The following is a 27,646-nucleotide window of genomic DNA, read 5'->3' on the forward strand; positions in this document are numbered from 1 at the left end:
TAGAGAACTAACTGCTTCAACCTCCTTTCTGCACCGTTTCAGGTATAGTCTGGGTGACTACAGTGGGGAGATCATGTCTGAGGTCATGGCGCAGAGGCAGCCCGTGAAGCCCACCTACTCCATCCCCATTGCCCCCCTCGCCAACAGCGGGCAGTTCAAACACCAGGAAGCCATGGATGTGAAGGAGTTTAAAGTTAATAAGGTGATAAAAAGTTTTGTGATGGTAGTAGCTAAAAATGTGGAGTGGTATTTTATCATTAGAATCAGAGTGAAAAAGAAAAAACATATATATAAACCCTACCATGAAAGCCAACTTTTGATTTAAGACTGGCTTGTAGATACAGCAGTAGAAATTGTAAAGAGAGATACCTTATAGTTTAATAATTAACTTTTCTTTAAAAACCATAATGCTGTAAACTGCATAAAACTTGATATAAATATTTAGCATATTTACACAACCGTGATACTTGCCATGATCTTTTCCTTCCTGACGAATATCATCTCTGCCTCTGACCTTTCTTGCCTGTTGCCTGCACCCCAAGTTCATACCTCTCCTAGCCTCTGCCCTGCCTGCCACGCCACTGCTAGCTTGCACTGTGTTCATCGCTCTGCCACTCTTGCCTCTGTGTTTTATTCCTGTGTCGTTTCCCTGTTTGATGATTTCATATCTTTATCTAAAACTGCTCACAATTTGCTTTCATTGTTTAGCTAGCAAGTCCTTACTACTCTTTATTTTTTTAATACCTCAGCATTATGGATTTATTTCTCACTATGTGAACAATTATCTGAAGTTTGCTTTGTGTATATGTTTTCATTATTACGTTCCCAGTATTGATTTGTTAATCCTTTAGAATAAAGACTAGACGTCCCTTTTTAAAAATTCTCTCCTAGAATTTTCATAGAAAAAGATACAGGAGCCAGCAGTGAATACTAATTGTAGTTAAGGGATTTCAGAAGCTGGAGAACTTCTGTTCTTTTACTTGACTATAATTGTTTTTAGGTTGTAGGAACATATTCATGTTTTCATAGAGACCAGCCTCTAAGACTTTACAGTAGATGACAGAATATAAGGGTCTTGTATCTCTTATGAGTAGGAATGCCCTCATTTTAACAGTAAACTTATTTTTAAAACTTCCCCCAAACTTTCAGTTCGTTGCACATGGTTTCTGGTGTTTAATTCATGACTGTATTGCAGCAAGATAAGGCCGATCTTATCCGACCTAAACGTAAATACGAAAAGAAGCCCAAAGTCTTACCTTCGTCTGCTGCTGCTGCTGCTCCTCAGCAGGCCAGCCCTGCCGCGCTGCCGGTCTTCAACGCTAAAGACCTGAACCAGTATGACTTTCCCAGCTCGGACGAAGAGCCTCTCTCCCAGGTGAGTGTGAGGGCTTCTCGTGAACACAGACGAGAAGCATAGGAAGGCTCCTGTTCTGACTCACCTCCTTTATTTAAAGGTTCTGTCTGGCTCTTCGGAAGCTGAGGAAGAGAATGACCCCGATGGTCCTTTTGCCTTCCGTAGGAAGGCAGGCTGTCAGTACTATGCTGTAAGTTTCGGGTTCTCTTTTTAAATAACAAACTGTTTACCTCTAGCTGACAAAAAAAAATAATTCAGATTTTTCTTTTTAGCCTCACTTAGACCAAACTGGCAACTGGCCTTGGACTAGTCCTAGCGATGGAGGATTAGGGGATGTGCGATACCGCTACTGCTTAACCACCCTGACCGTGCCCCAGAGGTGTATTGGATTTGCACGAAGACGGGTTGGGCGCGGTGGAAGGTAAGGCGTTACTGTGTTCCTAGCAGAGGGTGTTTCAGATGGTGGGCGATGGAATCTAAAGTTTAAAGGGAGGTGATCCTTCCAAAGAGCTCGCTTGTTCCCACCTGCTGTTCTTAACTGATTTTTTTGGCTGAGATACTTCACCGCTCTGTGACCTGTTTCTTATACAACCACAGCTTTTAATGCACAGCTAATGGTTCCCTAATGAATCTGCTTTTCTTCCCAAGACTGAACACCTCAGAGATAGATGAGGGCAAGTGTAAATCAGGATTACATGAATTATATTACAGTAAAGAGACTACAAAAAATTGTTTTAGGAGTTCTGGGAGATATTGAGGAAAAGGATTAAATAGGCTAAGAAATGTCATATAACTAACTAGTACACTGAGTTAACTTGGCAGCAGAAAGGCTCCAGGGTCCATGCAGGACCTGATCTTGACATCAGCTTGTCAGGACGCCTGCCTTTGTTTAGACCTGATGGAGCCCTTCATAGTCTAGATGGGTTGATATGAGAAGTTGTTGGGGGGGAGGGGTGCGGGGGCAGGGAGGGGGGATTGCAAAACACACAAAAGCAAAAGAAAGACACTCGTGTATAATATTAGTTAAGAAAAATAAAAGGCAAAACAGATAAACCATCAAGGTGCTTTGAGCAAGAAACCTAAGGGTGTAATTTACGGTAAATTAATGACTTATACACGTTTCTTTCATTTTTGAATCTTAATTGCAGTTATTATCACTTAATCATTAGTTTAGAATTATCCAGCCACTAAAATACATTTTATGGAGTGCTTTTTCAACCCTGTCATTATGTCTACATCATAGTAGTGAAAATTCTCTATGTTGGCTATATTTTATTCTATACTAGCATTAATCAGTTTTACCATTTTAGGATGGAGTCATTTATAAAGTTTATATTAAAAAGTGAAAATACATCTTCTTGAGTGGTGGCTTCAAACATTTTGTCTATAAAAAATTTTAATAGTGTAAAATATCCAAAGATCACACACCTTTTACTGCTTTTCTCCTACCTACCCCTTCCAAAAAAAAAAAAAAGTTTTTGCTTAAAGAACAGATGTTAGCAATACTTCATAAATGTTTTGGAATATACTGTTAGGCCAACTGTAGAACTGTTAGAAGACTCTTGCTGTTGTAAAATGGATAGTACACCTTCTTATTTACGGCTGATTACTTTCTTCTGTAATCGAATCATTATAAAGTCAAAGAACTTAACAGAAATTGAGATTTTAGCCCATAGAGCCAAACACTGAAATAATCAAATTTATAGCTTTTAAATATTCAGTATGAGATGGCTTTTGGGGGCTTGGGGGAGTAGCTATTTTACATATATGTTTCTGCCTTGTTTTTAATAGGGTCTTACTGGACAGAGCTCACTCGGACTATGACAGCATGTTTCGCCATCTGGATTTGGAAATGCTTTCCTCACCACAACATTCTCCAGTCAATCAGTTTGCCAATACCTCAGAAACAAATACCTCGGACAAATCTTTCTCTAAAGACCTCAGTCAGATACTAGTCAATATCAAATCATGTAGATGGCGGCATTTTAGGCCTCGGACACCATCCCTACATGACAGTGACAGTGATGAACTCTCCTGTAGGAACTTATGTAGGAGTATAAATCGAACAGGAACAGCACAGCCCGGGACCCAGACATGCAGTACCTCTACGCAGAGCAAAAGCAGCAGTGGTTCAGCACACTTTGGTATGTTCACTTGCTATGATGTGTGTTTCTGTACAAGCATCAGGTTCATCAATTTTTGGCGTATGTGGTGTGTTATACTCACAGCTAAAAGTCCTTTTCTCTTAAAATAGTATTTTTTTAAAATCTGGGTTTAAGTATTTGAGTCCTGATTATACATGTGTCTTCATTTAAACATTTCCACATACATTAAGACGTTTATTGCTATTTAATGTGTGACATTTGTTTCCTGGATATACCTCGTGAACCACCAAGATTCAGCTGTTATGTTTTCGAATAATATGGAAAGAAAATGGACCATAAATTGATAGTGTTTTATATTTGGACGCTTTTCTGGTCTTTTACTTAGACTGCTTTAGAGTAGGCCAGCAAGTTGATAGATATACGAGCTTTCTCTGCTTACACAAGAATTCAGAATAATTTGTAAGAGAGAAACTTACTTTTTCAAAGAAAAGCATTTAAGTTTAAGGATTATTTTAATAATTTTGGAAATATTTTCAGTTAAAACCTTCTTTAGTATTATGCCTACATTGTGAAATGTGTCTAAAATAAAAGTTATCTACTTAAAATATTCCTCAAATTTTAGTTTTCTATTTTAAAGCAAATATCTGTTGTTTGAGGCATATAGGTTATAGAAATTCACTGTTAAAATTGTTACTACAGATTTTTATAAAGATATTTATTCTGTCCCCCTAATTATCTGGTAAGGCTAGTTAAACCTAATAAATATGAAAATGTGCTTCTTATTCTTAAAGACATTCAGAGAAGATTTCATAAATCAATTTACCTTGTGGTTAGAAATAAAGTACTTCTATGAAACAGAAGTCTCTCAGCTCATAAGAAAAATAATCATTTCAGAAATCAAGTAGAAGATAATCTAAAATATTCTGAGGCCTACCTAACAGATTATTTACAATCCTGTTAATTTCAGAGTCTGTATCACGATGAGTCAGTTTCTCTCTGCTTTTATGGTCTTAAAAATCAAAATGAAGAATTTTTCATTATGAAGGAGGACTTATATGGTGTGAGTGTAGAAATTTTAATAGTATAAACTTGTAATATGTTTCCCTGGTAAAGATTTTTAAGTCGTTTAAAATTCTTTGAGACTGGACTTAGAAAATTGGCTTGTTCTATCAATTCCTCATCTCCTGCATCTCTTAAAGCTGTATAACTATCCCAAGGATCTTACAGTGGTCTGTTTTGTATGAGCTGTTTTACTGCGCTACCTAAGTCAGCTTGGATGTTGTAAAGCTTCCTTGATTTGTGTTCACCAAAGAGTATTAAAAGGTGAACATGGAACAGTAATGTTACCAAAAGTTTAGCTGAAAAAAAATCTTTAATAACTATATAATTTTCTCTTTAATCATTTCCTTCCCCTATATGTGTGATCAAATTAAACGGGCCTACCCATTTTTTTCTGTTGCACTTAATTGTTTTCAATTTTCCCTTAAATTTTACTAGATCTTCCTGTATACATACAAAAGAGATACCTGCAGGTTGCTTTAGAGTAACGCTTCATTCTTTCATGTTTGTGAATATTCCAGAAACCTAAAGCTTTTCTCTTCATGCTCTATAAAGTATATAACGGTGGACTCATATCATGCGTACCTTTAACTTAAGTGAGCTCAACTATAGGCCCCTGGAGAAAAAGTTAAAATTTTAGCAGTTCAGATGTTACGCAGGATTCTAAATACAGCTGAACTAAGAGTGAGCCACTTTGGGGACAGGAGATGTGAGTCTCTTGTTGTTCCTCTTGCAGCATCATTGCCTGCATTGCTGCTTCGCTGTGTTAAGCATCTCACCTTGGTTGATGGAATTGTAGTTTTGAAGATGTTTTTTTTCTTCATTTGGCATAGCTCCCAAATACAAACCAAACTACTCCATCTGGTCTTCGGCCACAGAAACCCTGACCTAGTCTGATGCCAGAGGAAAAACGGGCTGTACTGGGCTTATTGAAAGAATGAGATGGACCCATCGTGGTACACACTAAAGGAAGTTTTAAGGCTTGATTTTTACCACACTGACTTTGGAACTTAACCAGTCGTTATATGACAGACGAGTCAGGGGATACACTTGCTTGCTGCTTAAGCCAAATATGTGGGTTTTGATTTAGCCATTTTTTATTAATCTATCATTATTTTAAATATTAATATTTATATGTATTCTGTGACATAGTGATGCCCTCTGGACTGATGATCCCTTTTCTAAGTAATCCTCTATAAAGGCCTATTCTGACTCTCAAATAGGACATTCTAAATGAGGCTGTCGGGAGCCATTGTTTTGGTAAAGGGCATGAGCTCTAACACATCTGCTTTCGTAGCCTCCGTGTCAGCTGCTCAGGGTCTTTTTTGCTCGCTTCCCAGTCGTGGCCATTTTGCACAGTGGTGTGGCCAGCCGGGTAGCCTGGTTGGTCGGGGCTGGCGTGCTTGGACCTCTGGATGCCGCACAGCAGGATGGCGCAGTGTTAGAATTTCTAGGACCAGATTGTAGTCCTTAAGGGTGAATTGTGTATTTTAAATAATCTTTAGTTAATGTGTGATTTGGACAGTTTCCAAATTCATTTTTCTAATTTTTTTTATCCACAAAAATATGTTTGGGGAATTCCCTGGCAGTCCAGTGGTTAGGACGTTGTGCTCTCTCACTGCTGAGGGCCTGGGTTCATTCCCTGGTCAGAGAACTAAAATCGCACAAGCAGGATGGTACAGCCAAAAGGAAAAGAAAAAAGAAAAAAAACAAAACTTTATAAAAAAAAAAAACTTTGAAAGCTTAGTGTTTGTTCAGTGACTAAGTATTCATTTGCATGTGTTTAAGGGAGTATCAGATGCAGAATTAATACCTTTTTTTTTTTCATAATTAGGAAGGACTCTAATTCAGAAAGACTGAAAACAGAAAAGTGATTTTTAAACTATTATATGTTCAGGATTTGAATTCCTAGTTCCCAGTGAAATTTCATCAACATTTTAAGTCATTTTTCTAAACTCTCATAGCTACGGTATAGACTTGGTTTATTTTCCTGAGTCAGTAGGAAATTGTAGCTAGAATGATAGGTTCTAAGTCTCGATATCTGTAGCTTGCTCAACAGGGCAGTTGACTTCTATTTGCAGCGTAATTTTTTTTTTTAGTTTTTATTGGAATATAGTTGATTTACAGTGTTGTGTTAGTCTCTGCTGTACAGCAAAGTGATTCAGTTGTACATATACATATATCCTGTTTTCAGATTGGATAGTTTAGGTAACTGATAAATACTCATGAACCTCGAGACTATCAATTCAAGCCTGCTGATTAGGGGGTCATCCTGTAACACTGTCTGGAGTCATTTCAGTGTATGTTTCTTTCTTTATAGTTACCCTTTTTTCCTGTGTTAAAATAATTTTCTGCCTGTGTACTACTCAAAGAAATTTCTAATGAGGGGTATCTTTTAAAAAAGATGTTTGGGTTTGTTGTTTTGTTTTTTTTTTAAATATATATACATTTTGGTAATCTAGAATCCATCTTCTCAAACTGAATTTTCTTTTTTATTAAGTTATTTATTGATTGATTGATTGATTGGCCACATTGAGTCTTCGTTGCTGTGTGCAGGCTTTCTCTAGTTGTGGTGAGCGGGGCTACTCTTCATTGCGGTGCATGGGCTTCTCATTGCAGTGGCCTCTCTTGTTGCAGAGCATGGGCTCTAGGCACACAGGCTTCAGTAGTTGCAGCACATGGGCTCAGTAGTTGTGGCACACGAGCTTTGTTGCTCCATGGCATGTGGGATCTTCCTGGACCAGGGATCAAACCCTTGTCCCCTGCACTGGCAGGCGGATTCTTAACCAGTGTGTCACTAGGGACGTCCCTGAATTTTCAAATTGTTTTCCTTTCTCTTAAGTGCTTGTCACTGCCCCACTCCCGCCCTCCCTCTCCTCCCTTGATCATTGCATTGACCTGCTCCAGCCACAGGAATGTAACATAAAGACCAGCAGCCTGAACACGAGGCCATTCCCAGTACTGGTGTACCGACCACATGGTGGTTCCTTGCATAAGACGTGGACTCGTAAAGTTTAGATTATCCCATCTAAATTCCTACCCCAGAGAATTGTTAGAAGCTACCCAAACAGTGGTGGTTTCTGGCCTCTGCCTCGACACCTCCAGGGGCAGATTAAAATTCAGCAACTTTCTAGATCAGGTTATTCTACAGTTGGGAGTCTTGTTTAGAAAGTTTGTCCGTATGTTCAGCAAAAGCTTCCTCCTTACATTGAAATGCACAGGTCCCGTTTGCCCCTGGAAGCTCACTGAGTAAGTTTTCTAGCTTCCCAGCAGCATAGCATCCTCCAAATATTTGAAGTCCTGTCGCGCTTCTTCCCTGTTCTCTGCTTTTAATCCTGTCCCTCCCATGACTCAGGTGCTCTATACATGAGATTTCTTTTAAAGCACCACGCACACTGTTCGTACATAAAACGTTTTATTATTTTTTGTAAATAATATTAAATCTAAAACAAAGTTTTATCTGTTTCTTTTTACATTTAAAATCTCATTGGTTTGGGGGTAGTTTTGTTTCCCCTTCCACTACTAAATATCTTTGTGACCTCAGATGAAAGTTTCTTCATCTCTACTAGGAGGTTATAGGAGGAAATCACCAAGAATCCCTCCTGATCTAAAATTTTTTGGTTCTCTGAAATGATTCTGATTCTAGGTTTGGTGATCTGTCCACAAAACCATCTTGTCCATCTTTATGTGAATTGCACACTTGGCTACCACACCATATCTGGAGGTAGACATACAACCTAAAAACTTGACCTCAATAGAGCTCTAGGGAAATATGGTCATTTTTGTTTATTTCCACTTAGCATTTGGTTACACTTTGAATTATAATGACATCCAAGGTCTTCTCAGTTTCCTGTGTAAGTAATTGTATAAAACCCAGTTCAGATTTTATTTGCCCAAATTTACTGCCTTACTTTTGTCCGAGGCTTTCCTACTCATTCATACACCCCTTTGGATTGGAATTTTATTTCTCAGAAGAAATATAAAATCTTAGCATCTCATGACATGAAAAGGACTTTAATGATCACCTAATTTAGTCTCTTGTGTGTTTTAGATGAACATACTGAGCCCCCAAAGATTAAGTAACTTGCTCAGGTATACTTAGCTGGTTATGACAGAGCTGAGAATGAAAGAAAAATCAAGATCTCTTGGCCCCTAGACCCATGGTTTTTATTAACATCACTTCTAGCTTATATGTTACTCTGTGCATCTCTTCTAGAACATTTATGAAGAATGTCCAGGGAAATTTTTATAATAGACTCTGGAGTATAGAGATATGTAAGAAATAGGCTAACATAGGGATTTAAAATCTCGATGAGCATTAGTGATCTAAAATGTCGGTTGCATTTTTATTTCTGAATCTGTATTAGGAGGAAGTTAACAGTTGTTTAAAAAGTGAAATTCACAAAACCTTCAGAGACTAAGGACTGAAAGGTTGATTTAAATAGGGCAAAAATATTTGGAACTTTTATTCAAATCGATTTCCAATTTAATATTGCTAATGTTAAATTAAAACATACAAACACCAGCAACGTTCTGCAAAAGAATATTTTCATTCATATAAATGGAGTTTTGTATATAGGTCTTTACAGTGAATGCTAAATTATTGTTTTCTATATGTGTAATGACATGACCTTCCAGAAATGGTCCTTTTTTTTTTTTTTTTTTTTTTTTTTCAAGTTTATTAAATATCTCCTACCAGGAAATTGAAGATTTAAGCAACTCACTCAAGCTTCGGAAATTAAAGTAGCAATCACAAAAACATATTAAACCTATCTAACAAATCAAGGATCTTTAGTTTTAAACAATTGCTTTGTATGGATTTTTTTAAACATAAAGATAAATATTATTTTAATTATAATCATGCAGGGCAGCATTATTATTATTTTTTAATTTTCTTCAAGTTCTGATTTAACACATTTCTGTTATATGGAAATGGTCATGTTGACAGAAAGCTACTTTTATGTCAGTATTTCCCAGATTATCCTATTATCAATAAAGGCTTTTTCAGATCTAAGGATTACAAACATAGTAGGAAAGGACATATATCAGCTAAACAGATTTGTAACACCCCAAAGAAGAAAATGAATAGTACAATTTTTTCAACAAGAAGTTACATTTTGCCTTTGTAACCCAAGAAATTAGTTCAGCTCAAGTATAAAAGCCTGTGGAAATACTAACAACTTCTGAGGTTTTCTTAAATATTATTTCACGGTTCTCTGATTCATTCAAAATATGGTAGAACTTCTACCAAACATCTATCTAAGAATTTTGTAGTTGTCCTAGGCAAAAGCTATATCCTGGAGGATAAAGATTCTTATGAGGTATAAGTGAAAATTGCAAAACTTGATGAAGTAATGTTCTAACTAAACTATCAAAATGTCTTTAACTAAAAACAACAACAAATTAGCTGACAGTATTTTGAAAACATTAAACTTTAGATTGAGGAAATATGTATGATTTATAGATTCCCTAGTACCCAGGGATGCATGATAAGCCTTTTTTTTCTGTTTTAAATACTTCTTACCCAAACATCACAGGTTTCTTAAAGAAGCCTTAAAGTCAGATGTTGTGATTGTATGTGCTTTTTTTTTTCTTTTTTCTTTCTTTTTTTTTTTTTAAATCAGCACCAAAAAAAAAAAAAGAAAAGAAAAAAAGAAAAAGGTTTCCTTTTTAAAAACTGCACACACTTTTGGGGGGGTAATAAATGAACATTTTTTTGTTTGTTTTTTTTAGAACTGAGCTCTCCATAGACAAACATAAGTAGCATAACACAGTGTCTTTCCTCAGACATCATTCTGTACAGTAAACCAACATAAACATCTCCGTTCTTATTGACTGGATTTTTTCCAGGTGGGTTAATTGGGTGGGGAAAATTAATTAACCTTTGGAGCCTCTTTTCTTCCTGTTAAACTTCAAGAATGGGTTCTTTAAAAAAAAAAAAGAAAGAAAAAAGATAATAAACCAACAACCTTATATTTCATATAGAGGAAATTTTTGTAATGACTAAAATTAGAAAATATGTAGAATAATTAGTATTTCTGCACAGAACTGCTAGGTTCATCTGAATGCATTGGGACAGTAGTATTATAAATAAACTAGAAACCAAATGGTAATTATCAGATTTCTTCTCAAGCTCAGTGCAAAGTTGAATTTCCAATATGCAAATGAAAAAAGCTGATATTACCTTTTACACTGTCTAGCACAAGTATCACAGCTTACCAAAAATAATGGTTTTGAGACTTGGGAAGTGAGCCCTTCTCTTTCCTATGTGCAACTCAGACAGTTTCATTTTGTTTTTCGTTAAACTCAAGCCACTCTCGCTAAGTGTGGTTATAAAAATGCTGAAATTTTCATTCGGAAGTGATCTTTAACAGGATGCTAAAATGCTTTAATTTTGCACAAATTTTTTCTTAAGTGTGTTTTAGTGTATTGTAAGATGTGTGTGATGTCTGCGCATTTTTATAAAGTGTTTTCTCGTTTTTATGTTCAGCATTTACAGCCGAACAATACCAGCAACATCAACAGCAGCTGGCACTCATGCAGAAACAGCAGCTTGCACAAATTCAGCAACAGCAAGCGAGTAGTAATTCCTCCACCACCACGTCACAGGTGAGGGATTTGTCTGTCTTATGATTATCCCTCATTGTTTCCCACCAGAGTTCATCTCTAATTACCAACTGTTGTCATAGAACCTTGCATCTAACCAGCAGAAAAGTGGCTTTCACCTGAATCTGCATCATAGCCATTCTATACAGGGTTTAGAAAGAACAATACAGGTGAGTATAGAACCTGTTGCCCTCTGCTCCCTATTTTAAAAAGTAAAACTAAAAAGCATAGTTAAATGAGATGGAGACCTTGTCTTCAAGTCTGATCTGTAGTCTGTGAATGTACTTCTTTAATATACAACCTCATCCAGCTCATTATATGGAGAATTTTAATTATTATTAAAATGTATTAGAAATTATACTGAAATACCCTCTTTTGCTATGAAAAGAAATCCCTTTTGAACTTAAAGCATGATAAATGTTTGCCATTTAAACACATTTAAGGCTTAATTAAAGGCTAAGATTTGTGTCTCTAAGCATCTTAGAGGAAAAATCCATTTTAAAAATTTAAGAGGCTTCTTAATTTCTAGGCTGAATTAGGATGTGATGTTTGATTCCTTCTGTTCTGAAGGGACAGTTATCTTACTGTCCCAAAGGTGCCTTTGGTCACATGTGTATATGTGTAAGTTAGATGAAGGAAATTTTACAAGCGTACTTGTTGAAATTATGTGAATTCATTCATTGATTCATGGCAAATCACTGAAATGTTTACCATTGACACCTGTCATTTACTCTCTTGTCCAACACTTTGTGTTGGATGTTTACTGTTTCCACATTCTGAAAGGTTTGTTTTGGTACTTCCATATTACATGTTGTCACATAAGATGCAAATTCATAACGCTTGAGTTATAAGATGATATGATTTGAACATTAATCAAATTTATGACTGTCAGAAGAGATGAAGATATTTCAGTGGTTTGTGACTTTCATTTATATTCAGATTGATTTTGGTAACCTGTGTAAGCTTTAATACTAATTTGAGACTGAGTGATGCTGATTAGATTTGCTTTGTATTTTCTTTTTAGGGTTTTGTTTCCAAGACTTTGGATTCCGCTAGTGCTCAGTTTGCTGCTTCTGCTTTGGTGACATCAGAACAACTGATGGGATTCAAGATGAAGGAGGATGTGGTGCTCGGAATTGGGGTGAATGGCGTCCTTCCAGCCTCAGGTAGGGAGAAAGACGGTTAACTTGCTTTGATAATATTTGTAACGTATGTCCATAATAAAGAGCACAGGTGCAGTTGTTTAGAAGCTTCTTTCCTTTTCCCTAGGAGTATACAAGGGCTTACACCTCAGTAGTACTACACCCACAGCACTTGTCCACACGAGTCCGTCGACAGCAGGGCCGGCTTTGCTACAGCCTGCGAACGTGACCCAGACGGCGGGTTCCCACGGTGCACCGAGTCACCCGGTGACTGCTGCCAATTCTGCAACAACTCAGGTTCTGATTGGGAACAACATTCGATTAACTGTACCTTCATCAGTCGCCACTGTAAACTCTCTTGCCCCCATAAATGCACGACACATACCTAGGACTTTAAGTGCTGTCCCATCGTCTGCCTTAAAGCTGGCCGCTGCAGCAAACTGTCAAGTTTCCAAGGTCCCGTCTTCGTCCTCTGTAGATTCAGTTCCACGGTGAGTAGTTATTTAAGCCCAAAATGTTAGGAAAATATGAGATCTAACTTAAATTCTCTGGCGTTGCTCTGCTTGTTTCTTTGTGTTTTTTGCTCTGTTCCTTATATACGTTAAAAATGTATACATGAGAATTCCTTATTTATGTAAGAACTAAACAGATAAATGTTGTAATTCAAAATTGCTGAGAATTTGAACTTTAAAGGGGTATAGTGAATCTTGCATCTGTGATCGGGACATCACTTTCTTAGTATAATAAGAGCTTATATTCTCACTTTTTATTCTACCTTTGGATCGAAGGAGTTCTCTTTAGAATGTTTCTTTTGCTTATAATTTCTTCCACAGCTTCTCATGTAGACAGAATTGATAAAACCCACCATGGCTAGTATGCTAATCCGCTCTTAATGATGTAAGTAATGTAAAGGGTTACAGTATTCATGCCAGGTCAGCTTTTAATCAAACCATTATTTTCTCTGCTAACTTATTTTCTTAGGTTTCAATAGATGATTTAGAATGTTTGCTCAGGCTCTATTCTGTTTTGACTATGAATGATAATTTAAATCCTCTTGTCTGCTTCAGAGGGAACAAAATGAGAAAGACAAGGAGCTGTCAGTTTAGCTAGAACATGAGCATGAAAGTGTGAAAGTTAAATGATGTTAACTGTAAATAATAGGTAAAAATTGTTCTAGAGGTATCACAAAGCATTATATGCTTGTCACATTAGCTGTATAGATTGTGGCTATAATTTCAGTATAAGAAGTATTTTCACACCAGGGATATTCTGGGAATGTTCTACAGAAAAGATCAGATTTCACCTTGAGTGTGCAGAGAGGAGAAAGAGAAAGAGTTGGGGAAATACATATGTGTTCAGAGGTTAACAAGTAAACTAGTTTGCCTAGAGATTTGGGAATAGTAGTAGTAGAAGTTGGAGTGGTAGAAGGAAGCCAGACTTTGGGACGTCTTGGATACCAGACTGATGTGTAGCCTTCCTCAGCTGGGAGTGGCCCAGGGCAGAGAGCAGAGAGTGTAGCAACAGACTGTGGCTGTCAGTTTCTGGACCCGTGTATCCCTTCTGCACTTAATTAGCAGTTGTCATCTGCTCCGTGCTCATCCATTCTTAGTGTTCTGGGTCTAGCATCGCTAGTCACTCAAGTATGGCTCTTACTTAAATATATGATATGTGGTTTTCATTGCTGTAGAATTATATAACCACGGAACACTTGGCATGTATGGAAGACTTTGATATCACTGATTTTAGCCCTTTTGTTTAAAGGTGAGGAAACCAAGATCCAGAGGAGCTAACTGAGCTCTCCAAGCATATCAGCAGCCGCGGGCCTGGAGCAGCTAAGACCCCGGTCTTCTGATGGCTCAGCTCCATGCAGAGAAAGAACCCCGACTTAAAGTCCTGACATGAGTGACCCTTCCGTTGTTCCTTTTTAAAACTCTTAGGAAAGGTCTGATAGAGGAGGAAATTGAAACTATTAACTAGAGCATGGTGATCTTTATGGGTTGTAGCATCTGGGTTGCATGGGTGCTACCACAGTTTTGTGGGTAGTGTAGTTGACCATGGACTGTGTAGCAGACACAAGCCTGACTTCCGGTCGTGTGTTCCTGATAATAAACCGAAAAGGTTCATATTCCTCTACTTGCTCTCCTGTCCCAAAAGACTCAGATCTCTTTCTATTAGTAAAAACATTTGAACTTATTATTGGGAAGATCATCTTGGTTTGTTAAGTGTATTGCAGGTGAGTAATTGATTGAACTTTTTTCCCACAGGGAAAATCATGAATCAGAAAAGCCAGCACTGAACAACATAGCAGACAACACAGTAGCGATGGAGGTGACGTAGCGCCCGCAGGAGCGGAGCCGCGGCCTGGGGACTTGACTCGGTGCTATGCATCAGTAGCGTTCTGAATGCAAGGGATGGTGGAATGCAGCACATGCGTTTCTGTGGCAGCTGTGGGGACTTGACAGCAATGCTCATCTCTCATGCTTCAATTTTTCTTTTCTTACTGTTAATAGGAAAAAAATCAACATCTGTAAATTAAGAATACAGCAATTATCTGTACAGTACTGCATATTTGTAATACCCTTGTATATATGTTACTTGAATACAGAAATGTTCATTTGTGATGCTTTGCACTTGGGGGTGGGGGGTGGGAGGGAAATAAATTGCAACAAAGAGTGTGAGATGTGAGAGTGTGTAGAGATGAAGTGTCATCACATCATGTGCATGGTGCAGAACCTGCTGTTTTATCTATTTATTGTGCCGTGTTTACAGTTTTGTACACTGTACCTTCATTGGTTCCTGTGCTGTAGTAAATGTGTTAGGTAGCTGTGGACTCCTTGGTATTTTGTAAATGGTATAACATAACTTGGTTCCCCTCTGGGTCCCTGAGTTTTCTGTGTATCATGTGAAAAAAAATGGTGACATACATACAGAATTTTACAAAAAAAAAAAAAAAAAAAAAAAGGCATCAGTTTTTTAAAAACGGGGAATGTACTGTTAAATGGGGATCTTCCTGGTCTACTATCATTAGGACAAGTAACAAGCTAAAAATGAAGTCTCTTGAATCCTCCCATCCCCACCTGCCCGCAGAGCTGTGGGCAGTTTCTGGTACTTAAAGCACTAATGTTCTGTTGCTGCTCTGCAAACAGCCCAGTAGTCCCATTTCCTTCCACACCAAAAAGTGTTAAATCAAGTATGCAAATGGAGTCCTTACAACTGGAGTTTATGTTGTCTTGCCCTTTTTTTAGCACAAGAAAAAAATTGTACTTTTTTTATTGTCGAATTGTTTGAAAGACTTCATTCTTTACTTGTTCTTACAAAAAGGATATAAGGGAGAAGAATGCAGTAATTGCTGTACGTGTATCATCATTCCAGTTTCTAAAAACAGCCAGCCAGCTTTTTTCCTTTTAAGATTCTCCAGAAGGCTGCGAGGCCAGAACCACAAATATCGGGTGCCTTCCTTTGGAAATATTTGACCTCTCTTCTGTGAAGAGAATGGTACTTAACAGACTACTACTAGTGCTTTGTCAGTACCGAAGTCTGAATGCCCAGTCCAATGGCATACATTATCCTTAAGGTTTTTAATCCCACCTGGAAAAATTGTGATAGAATTCTCACAAAATAAACCCAGGGCATTACATGTTGACAAACTAATGTGTGGTGGTCTTTTGCTTTTATTTTCAACCCAAGAACTTTTGTGTGACTTTAATTAAAATCATTCAGTGGGTGGGGGAGGGGTGTCTTGGGAATGTGAGCAATTACTTTTCAGTGTTTCAGCAGTTACTTGTTGAAAGATTCCCTACTGTGCTTGGGACTGTTTTGGGTCCTACAAACAGTGAAAAAATTCCTGCCCTCATGGAATTCACAATTTCATTGACTGATAAAAACAGAAAGAATATGTAAAATTTAAATTGTACGGTAAGTACTGGGGGGAAAGTAGAGCAAGGCAGGGGGAGAAGCAGTGCCAGCATGAGGCAGGGTTACAGTTTCCAGTAGGGTGGGGGGAAGCGGAGAGGGTACGTACAAGGGTGGGGTGTGCCTGGTTTGCTGAAGGAACAGCAGTGCGGCTGGTGCACAGGCAAAGAGGAGAGGAAGGTAGGTCAGAGGGCATTGGGAGCCTGCTTGTGGGGGGCCTGTTGGGTGACTCTGAGGACTTTGGATTTTGAAGCAGAGGAGTGATGTGATCAGAACAGGCTTACTCTGGCTTTGGTGTTCAGAACACACTTAAAGGACCAAAATTTCTCCAGACATGATGTAGATGGACCTAAGGAAATCAATGAACCACAAGCCCACACATAAAGAAAGTTCGTTAAAGCATATAATCAAATTGCTAAATATCAATGATAAAGAGAAATTTTTATCTATCTTTTAATAATTTTTAAAAAGGCACATAACAGAAAAATAAGAATGACAGCAGATATTCATTGGAAGACGTGCAAGCTAAAAGGCAGTGGAGCAATATCCTTACTGAACAAAAAACTACCAACCTAGAATTCTAAGCCTAGCAACATTATTTTTGAAAAATGAAGGCAAGGGACTTCCTTGGTGGCACAGTGGCTAAGAGTCTGCCTGCCAATGCAGGGCACATGGGTTTGAGCTCTGGTTCAGGAAGATTCCACATGTCACGGAGCAACTAAGCCTGTGAGCCACAACTATTGAGCCCATATGCCACAACTACTGAAACCCACACACCTAGAGCCTGTGCTCCACAAGAGAAGCCACTGCAAGGAGAAGACCAAGCATCACAACAAACAGGAGCCCCTGCTTGCCACAACTAGAGAAAGCCCGTGTACAGCAATGGAGACTCAACGCAGCCAATAAATTAAATAAATAAATAAAATGAAGGCAGACTATTTCTTCAGACATACAAAAGCTGAAAGAATTCATCACAAGCAGATGTCCAATACCAGAAATGTTAAAGGAAGACCTTGAAGCAGATGAAAACTGTATCAGGTAGAAACCTGGATGTATACAAAGGACATCAGAAATGGTATGTACGTATGTATAAAAAAGTTTTTCCTGATTTTTTAAGTCTTCAAAATATAATCGGCTTTTTTTTTTTTTTTTTTTTTGGCGCACAGGCTTAGTTGCTCCATGGCATGTGGGATCTTCCTGGAGCAGGGATTGCACTCATGTCCTCTGCATTGGCAGGCGGATTCCCAACCACTGCGCCACCTAGGAAGCCCTATAATTGGCTTTTTGAAGCAATAATAATGAGTATTTTTGCATTATAATACAAGGAGAAAGAATATATATGAGAACGGGCACAAATGTCAAGGGAGGAAGAGGGCCTAAGAGCCTGATCCTATACTCAAAATGGTATAACATCCCTTGAAGGTAGACTATGCTAAGTTAAAGATGTATACTGTAAATCCTAAAGCAACCACTAAAATAACAAAACAAAGAGGTACTCCTAATAAGCAGGAAAGAAAATTAAGTAATATCAGAATATTGTATTGACCCAAAAGAAAACAGAAAAAGAAAAGGAAACAGGACAAATAGAAAACAAACATGAACAAGGTAGATTTAAACCAAACCACATCAGTAATAATATTAAATGCTAATGTTCTAAACAACCCAAGTGAAAGGCAAAGATTGTCAGATGGTATTACAAAAAAAAAAAAGAAAACCTGTCTATATGCTGCCTTCAAGAAACTCACTGCAAATCTCAAGACACAAATAGGACAAAAGTAAAAGGATGGAGAAGGATATACCATGTTAACACTCATCATAAGAAATCTAGAGTGGCTGTATTAATATCAGGCAGTACATTTCAGAGCAAAGAATATTAACAGGAATTTTAAAAGGTCACTTCATAGTGATAAAAGGATCACTTTATCAAGAAGACATACATTCTAAACATTTACCCATCTAATTACAGAAATTCAAAAATACATGAAATAAACAAGATGGAATTGAAAGGAGAAATATACAATTAAAATTAGAGATTTCAGTATCCCCTTGTCAGTAGACAGAAAATCAGTGAGGACTTGAACAACATCAACTAAGTTGCCCTAATTAACATTTTTAGAACACTATCCAACAAATTCAGAATACACATTTGCCTCAAGTGCACATGACACGTTTAGCAAGATACACCATACTGCAGGCCATAAAGCAAATCTCAATAAATTTAAAAGGATTTAAATCATACAACGTATTTGCTCTGACTACAATAGAATTCAATTAGTATTAACAGAAAGACCTAGAAAAACCTTAAATATTTGGAACCTAAAAACAAACTTCTAAATGTCATATGTCAAAGCAGAAATCAAAAGTGACATTAGAGCATATTTTGAACTATGGACGCTGGAACACTATGGAAAATGGAAGTACACGTATCGAAAGTTGTGAGATTTAGCTAAATCAGTGCTTAAAGGAAATTTATACCAAAAATTAAGAAATAAATCAATAACCTAAACTACCTCCTTACAAAATTAGAATAAGTGCAAATTAAACCTAAAGCAGACGGGAGGAAACGATGAAGGTCAGAACGGAAGAGAAATTTAAAGAGTGAAATAGAGAAAACCAATGAAACCAGAAGCTGGTTCTCTGAGTAGATCAATAAGATTGATAAATCTCTAGCAAGACTAATTAGAATAAAAAGAAGATACAATTTACCAATATCAGGAGTATAAGAGGAAACATTACTACAGATTCTACTGAAATTAAAATACAAGGAAATATTTAAAACTATATGCCAATAAATTTGACATCGGTGAAATGGAGAAATCCCTTAAAAGACACAAATACCAAAACTCTCTCCAGAAGAAATGGATTAAAAAAGAAAAAACACCAAACCAAAAAAAAAAAAAAAACAAAAACCCCAAAAACAAAAAAAACCTACAACAAAACTACAGGTTAATGTCTCATGAACATTGATGCAAAAAAATGCTTAAAATGTTTTAGCAAGCCAATCGCAACAATATATGCAAATGATATGACATCATGACCAGTAAGAATCAAAAACGACTGTGTGGCATATCTAGATGACTAATGCCTGAGATACAGAGTTTCCCATGGTTCAGGAGTGGCATCGTAAAGCAGCTGAAGTTTACCGCACGCTTCTAAGGAGGTGGATAGAGCTTAGATGGAGCCAGAGCTTAGAGCCTCTGCACTGGAAGACAAGGAACACAGTTATGTGTCTGCAGCCAAGGATCAGAGGGGGCAGTGTATATCCTAGCATGTGCCAGTGTGTGATCAGATGACAACCGAAGCCCAGGCAGCTCTGGTTCAAATTCTGGCTGTACCCCTAACTAACTGTGTGACATTGTGTAAGTTACTTAACCTCTTTAGGCTTTAGCGTCTTCATCTCTAAAACGAGGAAAATAATAGCACCTACATTGTTGGGAGACTTAAATGAGAGCCTGCAAGTACAGTACTCACTCAGGCCAATGTTTAAAAAAAAAAAAAAAGAATTTAGTGCCTTATCCTAAAAAGAATTAAATTCCATTTTGTCAAGATGATGCAGTCAGGTGGGAACTGGGAAAATAACTCACAGTTTAATACTTGTTCTGGGTTTTTTTTTGGTTTTGGTTTCGGTTTTTTGCCAAATAAGTTGACACACAGATCTACCCTTTGTTTCTTGCCCTTCCAATCATTATGAGAAATTAAGTTTCTCAACTTACTGTGGCCCAAATTGCTAAAGGAAAAGACACATGAGAAATCTGGACAGTAATATGGTGGAGCCAGGTCACATACTCATGACAATCAATTGTTAAATTTTGGGGAATTTTATGAACTGGTTGTTAAACAGCCATTATTAAAAAGTAAATTATATAAACTTACAAGTGAACAAAAACAAACTTACAAGTGAATAAAAACAAAGATACTACTACAAGAAAACTACAGAGCAATATCCCTGATGAATATTAATGCAAAATCTTCAACAAAATACTAGCAAACAGAATTCAATAGCACATGTAAAGAATTATACACTGTGACCAAGTGAGATTTATTCCTGAAATGCAATGATGGTTTAATGTACAAAAAACAATCAATATAATGCACCACATTAATCAAATGACAGAAGAAACCCACACGATCATCTCAATTGATGCAGAAAAAGTATTTGACAAAATTTGACACCTTTTCATGATAAAAACACTCAATAAGTTAGGGATAGAAGAAAACTATCTCAACATAATAAAGGCCTATAGGACAATCTCACAGCTAACATCATACTCAGTTGTGAAAGACTGCAAGCTTTTCCTCTAAGGTCAAAAACAACAAGGACGCCTGCTTTCACCACTTCTATTCAACATAGTAAATTGGAACATGCAAATTGGAAAAGAAATAGTAAAACTATCTCTGTTCACAGACGACATGACCTTATATATACGAACCTATAAAAATTTCTCAAAAAGAAAGAAAAAACCTGTTGGAACTAATAAAAGTAGCAAAGTTGCATGATACAAGATCAAAACACAAAAATAGGTAGTGTTTTTATACACCAACAATGAACCATATGAAAAGGAGATTGAAAAAAATAATTCTATTTACAATAATATCAAAAAGAATAAAACACTTAGGAATAAACCTAAACAAAGACATACACTGAAAACTACAAAACATTGCTGAAAAAAATGAAAGACATCAATAAATGGAAAGAGAGCCTGTGTTCATGGATTGGAAGACTTAATATTGTTAAGATGTCAGTTCAACCCCAAACGATCTACAGATTCAGTGCAATCCTTGTCAAAATTCCAATGGCAATTTTTGCAGAAATAGAAAAATCCATCCTAAAATTCATATAGAATCTCAAGGAACCCTGAAGAGCCAAAACTATCTTGAACAAAGTTGGAGGTCTCACACTTCCTGATTTCAAAGCTTACCTCAAAGCTATATGATCCTGCAACCATATATGCACTCCTTGGCATATATCTGGAGAAAACCATAATTCGTAAAGATATATGCACCCCAGTGTCAATTGCAGCACTATTCACAATAGCCAAAACATGGAAGCAACCTAAATGTCCAACGACAGATGAATGAATAAAGAAGATGTGGTGTGTGTGTGTGTGTGTGTATAATGCAATATTAACCATAAAAAGAATGAAAGAATGCCATTTACAGCAACATAGGTGGACCTAGAGATTATCATACTGAGTGAAACAAGTCAGAGAAAGACAAACATCATATGATATCATTTATATGTAGAATCTAAAAAAATGATACAAATGAACTTATTTACAAAACAGTAACAGACTCATACATTGAAAACAAACTTGTGGTTACCAAAGGAGAAAGTCGGAGGTGGAAGGGATAAATTAGGAATTTGGGATTAAAATATACACACTACTATATATAAAATAGGAAAACAATGAGGACCTCTGTATAGCACAGGGAACTCTACTCAATATTTTGTAATAAACTATATGGGCAAAGAATCTGAAAACATAATTTTTACATATCTGTCTATCTATATATGTATATATCTGAATCGCTTTGCTGTACACCTGAAACTAACACATTGTAAAAACAACTATACTTCAATTAAAAATTTTTTAAACAAAAGAATATATAAAGAACTCCTATAATTTAACAACAACAAAACAACCCAATAAAAAAAAAATGGGTAAATGATTTGAATAGACACTTCTCCAAAGATTACAAATAGCCACAAGCATATGAAAAGATGCTCAACATGCCAAACCATGAGAGATGCAAGCCAAAACCACAATGAGATACCATCTCACACTCATTAAAATAATGACTATTTTAAAAAAAACAAACAGAAAATAAGTGTTGGTGAGGACGTGGAGGAATTGGAAACTTTGTGCACTGTTGATGGTAATATAAAATGGTGCAGCTGCTAAAGGAGAACAGTAAGATAGTTCCTCCAAAAATTAAAAATAGAATTACCATAGGATCCAGCAATTCTACTTCTGGGTATATATGTATAAAAAATGGAAAACAGGGTCTAGAAGAGCTATTTGTACACCCATGTTTATAGCAGCATTATTCACGATAGCCAAGAGGTGGAAACTACGTGTTCATCGACAGATGAATGCATAAAGAAGACGTGCTATATACATACAATGAAATACTATTCAGCCTTTAGAAAGTAGGAAATCCTGTCACACGCTACAATATGGATGAATCTTGAGGACATTGTGCTAAGTGAAATAAACCAGCCACAAAAAGATACAGCATGATTCCACTTACGTAGAGTACCCAAAGTATTTAAGCTCACAGAAACAGAAAGTAGAATGATGGTTGTCAGGGGCGTGGGAGGGGGGACATGGGGAGATATTCTTTCTTGGGTACACAGGCTGGGTTTTTACAAGATGAGAACAGTTCTGAGGCTTGCACAGCAATGTAAATATACTTAACACTACTGAAATACACACTTAAAATGGTTAAGATGGTAAATTTTATATCGTGTGTTTTATCACAACATTTTTTAAAAATCAAAGATAATAAACACTCAGACCTCATCATTTCCTAGTTACTTTGCTCTGTCTAGTCTATGCTCCTGAGGTTACTTCTACTACGCGTATGAGGTAGACCTACTACGTGCAGCTGGGCATCTGCACATCACTTCCCAGCTCAACGTTTAATGGTATCATGTTGATAGCTTGAAACTGGCCATGTTGGGAGTATGTACCCCCACAGCAATTGGGAAACGCTAAAAATTGTTGTTTGTTTGGAGTGCTGGTTGCTGAACATTTACCAGCCACCACTAGGCTCACATAGATGTGGCTCTGAGTCCTGTCTGCCACAGAACAATAAACTCACCACCGGCTCAGTGCTAGGGATAATGAGGGTCAGTATAGAGGCATGTGAAGAGCTTTACTTCTGCCACTGGCCCCAAGGAGAAAAGAATGTAAAAAAAGATCACGAGGGGGACTTCCTTGGTGGTCCAGTGGCTGAGACTCTGCTCTCCCAGTGCAGGGGGCCTGGGGTTCAATCCCTGGTCTGGGAACTAGATCCCACTTGCCGCAACAAAAGATCCCGCATGCTGCAACAAAAGATCCCGCATGACGCAACTAAAGATCCTGCGTGATGCAACTAAGACCTGGCACAGCCAAATAAATAAATATTTAAAAAAAAGGTCACGAGAACCTGATGGGGAGTATGTCAAACCTGCAATTCTGTGTTTCAGCCTCTACACAACTGCTGCACTACTCAGTGTCCTTACTGCCCAGGACAGCCCAGACCAAGCCCCTGCAATCCAAACCAGGCTTGCACACCCCACAACTCTATGCAAATAAATCTCTCTAATTACTATCAATGGAGAGTTGGCCCAAAGCAAGTGGTTCTGGATTCATCCTAATGCCACCAAAAGCGAGAAGATCCAGATTGCTGAGGCCATAGTGGTAAAGTCTGGCTGATAAGATATCCTAGGACTCTTTCTTCAAACACTTGCTAATTGTTTGCTAATTTGGCAGCTTTAATGAGCACTATGATTATATTGGCACTGGGAGGAGGTCACTGGTGCCCCCTTGTGGCAAACTTTGCAAAAGAGCGAACCCAGAACTGCCCAGAAAATGTGGAAAAGGAAAGGTGACAATGCCAAGTGCAGAACATGCTGGCACTTGTGTGATGAAAGGGGGTAGGGGTGGGAAGCTGGTCTACACTGTCTCTAGACACGCGCCAAGTCAATGTAACGCTTCAGAAAATGTTTTTAAGAAATAGAGGCAGTTTGTCCTTGTAGAAGGAGAGATCGCACAGCACATGTTGACTGAAGTTGTGCCAGCCTCACCCGGGCATGTTTCTCAAAGTCTGGCCCTCCATCCGACCACTTGCATCAGAGTCCCTGGCTCTCTGATAAAAATGCACATTCTGGGGACTTCCCTGGTGGTCCAGTGGCTAAGACTCCCTGCTCCCAAAGCAGCGGGCCTGGGTTTGATCCCTGGTGGGGAAACTAAGATCCCACAAGCCATGCAGCACTGCACAGAAAAGAAAAAAAAAGTCCTTGTTTTGATAATTGTACTATGATTAGATGTATATAGTGTTAACATTTGGGAAATCTGCGTAGGGAGTCTCTAGGAATTCTTTGCACAATTTTTTGCAATTACAAAATTATTTCAACATTTTAAGTTACAAAGTTGTAAAAAATGTAAGTCTCCCACTTGGTAAGCACACATTTTACATCCTTGCTTCTTTAAGTGGGACCGGCTCCATCAGCTACATGTGGAAGCGGAGCAAGAGGCAACCGCTCTAGACTGGTAGACATCAGGTGCAATAAGAAGACAGCTTACATAGAGGCTTGTCTTGGAGCCAAGTAGAAAGTCAAATAGATCTCCACGCCCACCCACCAGAATCTGAAAAGTTTATCCCCGGGCCTTAAGGGGATTCAGTCATGCTTTCAGGCCAAATGGTCTCAACACCACCTTACTCTCTCAGGGCTGCCTCCTCCAGACGGCTGCTCAAGGGGGAAGAGGAGGCGGAAGGCACAGTCCTGGGACAGGCGAGGCGCAAGGGGCCTCCGATTGTCCGGTCCACTTGCAGGTCACCTGGCGGTCACGTCCTCTCCATGACCTCCTCCCATACACTCCCACAGCACCCTGGGCTCAGGGAGACTGCTCCAGCTCCGGCATCCAGTTCAGGTCACTCTCGTCACCGTCATCCAGGCCCCGCGGTGGCTGGGGTGGTGGCGTGCGAGTTGGTCCAGGATGTGCTTTCATCCAAGCCCACCAAGGTGGGTCTTCAGAATCCACCGGGTAAGTGGCATCTGTCCTTGTCTCCTTTCCCCTTTATCCACAGGCTCTCCCTGAACCCCAGGCTCCCGGCCTTTCTCTCGAGCCAGTAGGATCACGCTCTCAGGTAGTGCCCAGCCCAGAGGACCCAAGGGACCAGCCCACTCTGCAGCCGGGGCTTAGGCCGCCTGTGCAGTGGAGGCCCCAGTACATTTGCACATGCCCAGCGTGGAGCAGCGACGAGGTGCGCTACCGGCGGGGCAGTGCGGACACCATTGCCTGCTGTGGGAGGTCCTTCCGGACCCCTTAGGTCTCACCACACACTTGTCTTTACTCCAAGCCAACCCTCTGAGGAAGCAGCTGCCAGGCCAGTAACACCATCACTGCAGAAAGCGGGCAGGAGGCCGCGGTTACAGCCACACCTGGGCCCGGGGACCACAGGCGGCAACTCGGAGATAAGCGGGTGGAAGGTCTGAGCCTCACGACGGTTTATCCCTCAAAGACTGGAGTGCAAAGGTCTCTCCCGACTCCCTTTCTTATCTCAACACTGCTGTGACTCGTGTGTGTGTGTGTGTGTGTGTGTGTGTGTGTGTGTTTGTACATGCATGTGAAGAAGACCTTCAGAATGAAATGAGAAAGATAGAAATGTCCTTAAAAATCCATCCAAACTGGGTGTGTAGAGTCAGAGCCACCTGGAATCCCGCTGGCACAGAGAGTTTCCCTTCTGTCCCCGCCGCCCCCTGCCCCATGATTCTGGGGAGACCTCACATTCTAGCACCTCGGTTCCCAGAGGAGAGGGCTGGGCTGGGAGAAGGGGAAGCCCAATCGCCGGACCTGGTTTCTAAGCTACTTTTGGGGGGAGAACTACAGCAACAGTTCTTGTGCTTCTTTGCCTGAGGATCATAGGGAGTGATCCTCCCAGGTCTTGGGCAGGACCCAGGAAGATGCATGCAAAACACATTTTTTTTTTTATTGAAGTATAGTTGATTTACAATGTTGCGCCAATCTCTGCTGTACAGCAAAGGGACTCAGTTATATTGTATATATTCTTTTTCATATTCTTTTCCATTATGGTTGATCACAGGATATTGAGTATAGTTCCCTGTGCTCTACAAGCAGGACCTTGTTGTTTATCCATCCTACATATAATAGTTTGCATCTGCTCATCCCAAACTCCCACGCCTCCCCTCCCCCAACCCCCTCCCCCTTGACAACTACAAGTGTTCTGGATGAGTCTATTTTGTAGATACGTTCACTTGTGTCATATTTTAGATTCCACATATAAGTGATATCACATGATATTTGTCTTTCTCTGACTTACTTCACTTAGTGTGATCATCTCTAGGTCCAGCCATGTTGCTGCAAATGGCATTATTTCATTCTTTTTTATGCCCGAGTAGTATTCCATTGTATATATGTACCACATCTTCTTTATCTACTCATCTGTCAATGGACATTTAGGTTGTTTCCATGTCTTCGATATTGTGAATAGTGCTGCTGTGAGCATTGGGGTGCATGGATCTTTTCAAATTAGAGTTTTGTCCGGGTATACAGAAGATGTGTTTTTAATAAATATTCCAAGGCAATTTGGCTGAGGGAGGTCTGAAGAGCACTGAGGAGCAGTGCTCTGTACCAGTGCTTCTCAAACTTTAACGTGCATTCCTAGGAATTTGTTGAAATGCACATTCTGGTGTGGTGGAAGGTCCTGCATTTCCAACAAGCTCTGAGAATATGCAAATGTTGCCAGTCCCAGATCCTGCTCAAAGAAGCAGGGTTCCCTGGTTTGCAGTGTTGGTCAGTTGTACCCCTGACTCCTGTGTTCTCTGATACTATGTGCTTTGCTGTTCTAAGCTTCCTGAGTTCTCAAAACGACGACTCGATCTAGGAAAGCTATGACCGTAATTTTGTATAGTCTTCTCCCTGCTAAAAAATAAAAAAAATGTTGTGTGATTGCTTGAGCTTAGATAAAATTGTGTTAGACAACCAAACAGAACGAAATCTTGCCAGTCAGCTCAGAATGTGTCTATTTTTGAAAGCCATATAAAATTCAATAGAAAGTCTGCTGGGACCAGGTGTCTTCCGGTCTTTGGAGACAAAACTGCTAATTCAGGCTCCAGCTGCAAACATATTTTTCTTCTCGATTTTTCTTTCCCTCTTGGGCAAAAGACTTTTCAGTTCAGTGACAGCAGAGCTCCAGAGCCCATTCAGAAAGAATCTGAAATGTTCTCCAGTTTGTTATCTGCTGAGCTGTGTGCCTTGCAAAGGCCCTGGTAGGGGGGCACCTTCACTGTGTCCATGGCCGTGGGAGAGATGGCATCTTGGCCTCAGATGATCATGTAGAATCAGGGTTTTAGAAAGGCCACAAGAGGCCCCTTAGCTTCTTTACTTGTTAGGGTTGTTAGAGATTTCCCTCCTATTTTAAAAATTGTTTGCTTTTTTAATTGCGGTAACATATACATGACAACATTTACCGTTTTCATAATTTTTAAGCATACAGTTCAGTGGCATGAAGGACATTCACATGGTGCATCCATCACCACTATCCAACTCCAGAACTTTTTCATCTTCCTAAACGGAAACTCTGTACCAATCAAACAGGAGCTCCCATTCTCGGTCCCCCCGAATCCTGGTGACCACTCTTCTACTCTCCATCTCTATGAATTTGACTACCTAGATATCCCATATGTCTTTGTCATCTCAGGCCACCATAACAAATGACCACAGACTGGATGGCTTATA

The 27,646-nt window shown here is 38.8% G+C and overlaps 1 protein-coding gene across 4 annotated transcripts in view; it reads left to right on the forward strand.

The window, feature by feature from the left end:
- EPC1 (enhancer of polycomb homolog 1) overlaps window positions 1–15,956 on the forward strand; it is a 90,653-nt gene extending 74,697 nt beyond the window's left edge. For 2 of the 4 annotated variants that reach the window (XM_057731167.1, XM_057731163.1), the window contains exons 6-15: window positions 43–202; window positions 1,196–1,375; window positions 1,455–1,544; window positions 1,627–1,775; window positions 3,146–3,498; window positions 11,009–11,127; window positions 11,208–11,294; window positions 12,149–12,290; window positions 12,394–12,757; window positions 14,531–15,956. In XM_057731167.1, the coding sequence (XP_057587150.1) occupies window positions 43–202; window positions 1,196–1,375; window positions 1,455–1,544; window positions 1,627–1,775; window positions 3,146–3,498; window positions 11,009–11,127; window positions 11,208–11,294; window positions 12,149–12,290; window positions 12,394–12,757; window positions 14,531–14,603 (1,717 nt within the window). In that variant the 3' untranslated portion in view covers window positions 14,604–15,956. Of the gene's footprint in view, window positions 1–42; window positions 203–1,195; window positions 1,376–1,454; window positions 1,545–1,626; window positions 1,776–3,145; window positions 3,499–11,008; window positions 11,128–11,207; window positions 11,295–12,148; window positions 12,291–12,393; window positions 12,758–14,027 lie in introns of all 4 variants that reach the window. The other 2 variants (XM_057731164.1, XM_057731166.1) reach the window with 2 other exon arrangements.
- The last annotated feature ends 11,690 nt before the right edge of the window (window positions 15,957–27,646 follow it).

The sequence above is a fragment of the Hippopotamus amphibius genome, chromosome 4 (genome assembly GCF_030028045.1).
Source record: "Hippopotamus amphibius kiboko isolate mHipAmp2 chromosome 4, mHipAmp2.hap2, whole genome shotgun sequence".
NCBI classification, from domain to species: Eukaryota; Metazoa; Chordata; class Mammalia; order Artiodactyla; family Hippopotamidae; genus Hippopotamus; species Hippopotamus amphibius.